A 6726-nucleotide genomic window follows, 5' to 3' on the forward strand; every position below is an offset into this window, starting at 1 on the left:
GATCCGCCCGTCTCGGCCTCCCAAAGTGCTGGGATTACAGGCTTGAGCCACCGCGCCCGGCCTAGGTTGATTTTTAAAAAAGCATTTAACTATGCATATATGCAGTAACATACATGAATCTCAGAAGCATTATGTTGAGTGAAAGAAGCTAGACACAAGACTACATACCGTGTGATACCATTTACATGAATTCTGTAAAAGGCAGATTCGTGATGAAAGCTGATCAGTTGCTCAGGGTAGAGAAAGGGGACTTAACGTTTGCTATCAAGGGCACAAAAGACCTTTTTGGATGGAATTATTCTGTTGTAATTGTGGTAGGATTACATTGCTTTGTCAAAACTCATCACATTATACCCTTAAAACTAGTGAATTTTATTATATTGAATTATACCTTATTAAATCTCACAGAAAAAAGACCCAAAAAAATGGGACATTAAGCAAGCAAAGACCACTGGAGTTGATACCTTTAGGAATCTTTCCTCTTCTCACTTCCAAATACCGCAAGGTGGCATTGGGTGTTCGTGTCAGTTTACAAAATGGGGTTCCTGGTGAAAAACATTTGTAGAAATGGCTTTCCTTTTGTTGATGATTTTAGCCAGCTATTTTTAGCTATAGTTAATACGGGAACTTTAACAAGAAATAATGTTACTGGTGAGGGTCTTGACCACAAGTCATCCAGGTTTTTGGCATGTTGGACAAAGAATAGGACAAAACACACAAAGCAACAGAAGACGAAAGCATAGATGTATTGAAAGGAAAGTACACTCCACAGAGTGGGAGTGGGATCCAGCAAGTGGCTCAAGAGCCCCAGCTGCACAGTCTCTGGGATTTAAGTACCCTGTAGGGGTTTCCTATTGGTTACACCCTGTGCAAATGAAGACTTGTCCTGAGATGAGTCAGAGGCTGTAGTGAAGGCTTTCTGTCTCCAAACGCTCTTCTCCTGCCTCAGTAATAAACACCACTGCATCTTTTTGTAATTAGTCAATTAACCTTCTGAGTTTTTGCTTTTCTATATCAGTTTATTTTTAAAATTAGCAGGCCTGGAATATAGTCTTTTCTTTCTTTTTTTCTTTTTATTTCTTTTTTTTTATTTTTTATTTTTGAAAAAGAGTCTCACTCTGTTGCCCAGGCTAGAGTGCATTGGCATGATCATGGCTCTCTGCAGCCTCAACCTCTCGGGCCCAAGCAGTCCTCCCACCTCTGCCTCCTGAGACGCACACTACCACACCCAGCTAATTTTTATATTTTGTAGAGTTGGGATTTTGCCCTGTTTCCCAGGCTGGTCTCAAACTCATGGGCCCAATCAATTCTCTCACTTCTGCCTCCGAAAGTGCTGAGATTGCAGGCATGAGCCATGCTCAGACCACACCCCACACTCCTTCCCCTCAATACTGGTTTGTCAAGCCACCACTTACATGTCGCTTGAGGAAGCCTTCTCTGCTCTTACACTCATTGAAGTCTCTGCTGTATTCATCCAGAGCTCCCTGTACTTTCCCATCAGTATTACTCTTTGTATTCATTGTGAATGTTTAACTTAACTCTTGTTCACTACAAAGTAAGTTCTGTGAAGATGAAGGTTTTTGTGTATTTTATTAAGTGCTGTAGCACTAGCCCCTAATACCATGTCTGATATATTAGCATATGATAGGTGCTTAATACTTGTTGAATATTGAATGACTGCCTTTTCCAAGAAGATTATATATCAGTAATGTGTGAGTTTATATCCAGCATTACATCTGTTGTGCCAGCAAAATGGAATTATCTTGCATTTCTAATTTTTTTTTCCTTTTTGTGAACTTTTAAAAATTTCAGGCCTCCCGAGGAGCCCAGACAGCTGCAGCCGCAGCTCCCCGTATCAAGAAATTTGCCATCTATCGATGGGACCCAGACAAGGCTGGAGACAAACCTCATATGCAGACTTATGAAGTTGACCTTAATAAGTGAGTATCTCTGTGAAAGCCAGGTATTGAAGGAGAGTTCTTGATTCGATTTAGGGACATGCTTTTCACACCCTTGGAAGGCTTAAAAATCTGAGATCATCTGGTGGCTCTGGAATCTGTTGTTTTTAAAACAAGAATGAGGTTGGACTGGGCACAGTGGCTCACGCCTATAATCCCAGCACTTTGGGAGGCTCAGGCGGGCAGATCATCTGAGGTTGGGAGTTCCAGACCAATCTGGCCAACATGGCAAAACCCCGTCTCTACTAAAAATACAAAAATTAGCTGGGTATAGTGGCTCATACCTGTAATCCCAGCCACTCAGGAGGCTGGGGCACAAGAGTCACTTGAACCCAGGAGGCAGAAGTTGCAGCGAGCTGAGATCATGCCATTGCCCTACAGCCTGGGCAACAGAGCGAGACTCTGTCTCCAAAAAAGAAAAAAGAATGAGGTTGGTACCTGATTCAGAAAAATAATACCAAAATAATTCCCAAATGAAAGTATGACAAATTTCTAGAAATACTGGTACAGTTAACTTTATGCACATTCAGCATATTACCATTTTTTTAATGCTGAATATATTGATTATATCTTATACATCTGGACCCGTGTTTTCTGTAATAATAACAGAACTGCCAGAAACTTGCCTAGAATGGACAAGGTAGGGATGTGGTTAAAATGTTAAAAAGTGGACTTGTGTGTTAGTTTTCTGTTCTGTCAGAGCAAATTACCACAAATTTAGTGACTTAAAACAACCTAAATTTATTATCTTACAGTTCTGTAGGTCAAAAGACTGGTATAGTCTCATCAGACTAAAATCAAGGTGTCAGCAGGCTGCGTTCCTTTCTGGAGCCTAGGGGAAAATATTTTTTGCTCATTTGGGCTATTGGCGAAATGCAGTTCCTTATGGTTGTGAGCCCGAGGTCCCTGTCATTCTGCTGACTGTAAGCTGAGGGCTGTTTCAAGCTTCTAGAGGCTGCCGCACTACTTGGCCTCTGCTTCCATCGTCAAAAGCAGCAGTAGCAGGTTGAGTCCTTCACATCACATCTCTCAAAACTACTCTTCTTCCAGCATCTTTCACTTTTAGGGAACTCCACAGTTAGCCAAAGAAAACAAAGAATCTAGCAAGCTAGGCTCTAGCCTCCTGCTGCTCCACTCCATGCCCCCATACAACCAGAACTGTTCTCTGATCTATTTTATGTGTGAGAGAATAAGTGTTTTATTTGTTTCAAACAAAAGCTTCTGTGGCACCAAAAAAAAGTTTGAAAACCACGAATACTCTTAATACTTATTTTGACTTTCTGTGATGACACATAAGTGCTATTAATGAGGTAGCATTAATTGATATATAACCTACTTAAATAGACAAAATTTTCAAATACTCAGCAACCAAAAGTCCTCAGCAAAATTCAAAGGAATAGAAATTGCATAGACCACATTTTTGGACCAAAATACAATAAAACTAAGAACTCATATTAAAAATATAAACAGGCCGGGCGCGGTGGCTCACAACTATAATCCCAGCACTTTGGGAGGCTGGATCGCTTGAGGTCAGGCATTCAAGACCAACCTGGCCAACATAGTGAAACCCTGTCTCTACTAAAATATAAAAATAAGCTGGGTGTTGTGGCAGGTGCCTGCAATCCCAGCTATTTGGGAGGCTGAGGCACGAGAATCATTTGAACCTGGGAGGCGGAGGTAGTGAGTGAGCCGAGATCTCACCCCTGCACTCCAGCCTGGGTGACAGAGCAAGACTGTCTCAAAAAAAAAAAAAAAAAAAGTGAAAAAATAAACTAATAAAAAACGCCACTGCTTAGAAAATAAAAAGTACATTTCTAACTGCCTATTTGATCAGGAACACATAAAAAATATTGCCAGATACCTAGAAAATAAAGATGTTGCAAATCAAAACTTAGAGAATGTGGCTAAAACTGGAAGAGTTAAAGTTACAACTATTTTTTTGAGACAGGGTCTCTCTGTCACCCAGGTTAGAGTGCAAGGGCATGCTTATGGTTCACTGCAGCCTCAGCCTCCCAGTCTCAAGCAATCCACCGACCTCACCCTCCTGAGCAACTGGGACTATAGGCACATGCCACCACACCCAGCTAAGTTTTGTATTTTTTGTAGAGATGGAGTTTCACTATGTTGCCCAGCCTGGTCTCAAACTCCTGGGCTCAAGCAATCCACCCATTTCAGCTTCCCAAAGTCCTAGGATTACAGGCATGAGCCACAGCACCCAGCCCATAATTATTATTTAATGATAAAAAATTTAAAGAATCTTTGGGTTCATTTCCAATTTTGGCACAGTAGCTCTCATCAGACTAACCCTTCTACAAATAACAATTATCAACTCCGGATGAAATGTGAGAAACAACTGCCTGAACAGTGGAGAAGGACCAAGAGTGGGCAGACACTGGAGGAGAGTTGACACTTGGAAGAATGAAATGGCATTGGACAAATTACCATTTTACTGTTACATGATTTTGCTGAGGACAAGTCCAAGTTGGTATGGGAAGTAACAGGACTAATAGTTGGATGGAAAACCACAATCCGGCTGGGTGCGTTGGCTCACGCCTGTAATCCCAGCGCTTTGGGAGGCCAAAGCAGGCCAACATGATGAAACCCCATCTCTACTAAAAAGACAAAAATTAGCCAGGCATGATGGCACATGCCTCTAATCCCAGCCACTCGGGAGGCTAATGGGGGAGAATCACTTGAATGTGGGAGGTGGAGGTTGCAGTGAGCCAAGATCACACTGCTGCACTCCAGCCTGGGCAACAGAGTGAGACTCTGTCTCAAAAAAAAACAAAAAACAAAAAACAATCTTAGCTTGAATAATGAGAAGACACATTTTGGGGCTTCCAGAACCACTGGGAAATGAGGGGGAAAGCCTGGAAAGAAGAGAACCACAGAGGAGGAGCACTAAACGCTGTTTGTGAACTCTGCCCAAATCTTGCGTTCAGCCATATTAATTGCCTGTGTAAAATTTTAAAATCCACACTTTTCAGAAAAACATAATACAATCCAGATTCTCTACAGCATATTAATTTTTCTTTATTTTTTTTAATTTTTTTTATTTTGAGTCTGAGTTATCACTCTGTCGCCTGGGCTGGAGTACAGTGGTGCGATCTTGGCTCATTGCAACCTCCGTCTCCCGAGTTCAAGCGATTCCCTTGCCTCAGCCTCCTGAGTAGCTGGGACTACAGGCGCCCGCCACCACACCTGTCTAATTTTTGTATTTTTAGTAGAGTTGGAGTTTCGCCACGTTGGCCAGGCTGGTCTTGATCTCCTGGCCTCAGGTGATCCACCCACCTCAGCCTCCCAAAGTGCTGGGATTACAGGCATGAGCCACTGAGCCCAGTGGAATTTAAATAATTTTTAAATTTCCTCACATATAAAGGAAATTATGCTCATAATGAAATAGGAAATTTCCATAGAGAAATAGAAACTATTGAAAAGCCAAATGGAAAATCTAGTACTGAAAAATGCAATGTTTGAAAAGGAAAATTCACCAGATGGCTTTAACAGCAGATTGGAAATGGCAATAAGAAGAATCAGCAAACTTGAAAGTATTAATAGAGAAATTATCTAATTTTCTTGTTGTTTTTGGGGTTTTGTTTGTTTGTTTTTGGGGTTTTGTTTGTTTGTTTTTTGAGACAGAGTCTTGCTGTGTCACCCAGGCTTGAGTGCAGTGGCGCAATCTTGGCTTATTGCAACCTCTGCCTTCCAGGCTCAAACGATTCTCCCACCTCAGCCTCCTGAGTAGCTGGGATTACAGATGTGCACCACCACGCCCCAGCTAATTTGTTGTATTTTTAGTAGAGACAAGGTTTCGCCATGTTGGCCAGGCTGGTCTTGAACTCTTGACCTCAAGTGATCCTCCCGCCTTGGTCTCCCAAAGTGCTGGGATTCCAGATGTGACCCACCACGCCTGGCCGAAATTATCTGTTCTTAAGAAAAAGAAAGATTTTTGAAAAGAGAAAGAGCTCCTGTGATCTATGGAACAGCATCAAAAGGTCTAAGGCAGGCATGGTGGTTCATGCCTTAATCCCAGCACTTTGGGAAGCTAAGGCAGAAGGATCACTTGAGGCCAGGAGTCCAAGACCAGCTTGGGCAACCTGTGAGACCTTGTCTCTACCAAAAAAATTTTTTCTTTGAAAAATCAGCCAGGCATAGTGGCACATACCTGTAGTCCTAGCTATTTGGGATGCTGAAGCGAGAAAATAGCTTGAGCTTAGAGGCTGCTATGAGCTATAATTATGCCACTGCACTCCAACCTGGGCAACAGAGCAAGACCATGGATGGGTGAGTAGATGGATGGACCTAACACACATGTAATTGGACTTCCAGAAAAAATGGAGAGAAAGAAAAGGCAAAATAATATCTGTTTGAAGAACTCGTGGCCAGGAATTTCGTCAGCCCATGAAAGACATAACTTACGTATCCAAGAAGCTTAGTGAACCCCAACTAGGTAAATAAAAATAAAAATAAAACCTGCTCCATGATGTCAAGTTGCTGACAACCAAAAATAGGAGAAAATCTTGAAAGCAGCTGGAGAAAAATAACACGTTACATACAAGGAAACCATATGAAAGATTGCTGACTTCTCATCAGAAACTGGAGGCCAGGAGACAGTGAAATAAATAGCGTCTTTAAAGTACTAAAAGAAAAACTGTCAGCTTGGAATTCCACATTCAGAGGCCGGGCGCGGTGGCTCAAGCCTGTAATCCCAGCACTTTGGGAGGCCGAGACGGGCGGATCACGAGGTCAGGAGTTCGAGACCATCCTG

The 6726-nt window shown here is 42.1% G+C and overlaps 1 protein-coding gene across 1 annotated transcript in view; it reads left to right on the forward strand.

Annotated features, from left to right (window-relative positions):
* SDHB (succinate dehydrogenase complex, subunit B, iron sulfur (Ip)) overlaps positions 1 to 6726 on the forward strand; it is a 37100-nt gene that overhangs the window by 8272 nt on the left and 22102 nt on the right. The window contains exon 2 of the mRNA XM_011934057.1: positions 1813 to 1940. Within this exon, the coding sequence (XP_011789447.1) occupies positions 1813 to 1940 (128 nt within the window). The remainder of the gene's footprint in view (positions 1 to 1812; positions 1941 to 6726) is intronic.

The sequence above is a fragment of the Colobus angolensis genome, unplaced genomic scaffold, assembly GCF_000951035.1.
Source record: "Colobus angolensis palliatus isolate OR3802 unplaced genomic scaffold, Cang.pa_1.0 Scaffold130, whole genome shotgun sequence".
Lineage (NCBI taxonomy): Eukaryota > Metazoa > Chordata > Mammalia > Primates > Cercopithecidae > Colobus > Colobus angolensis.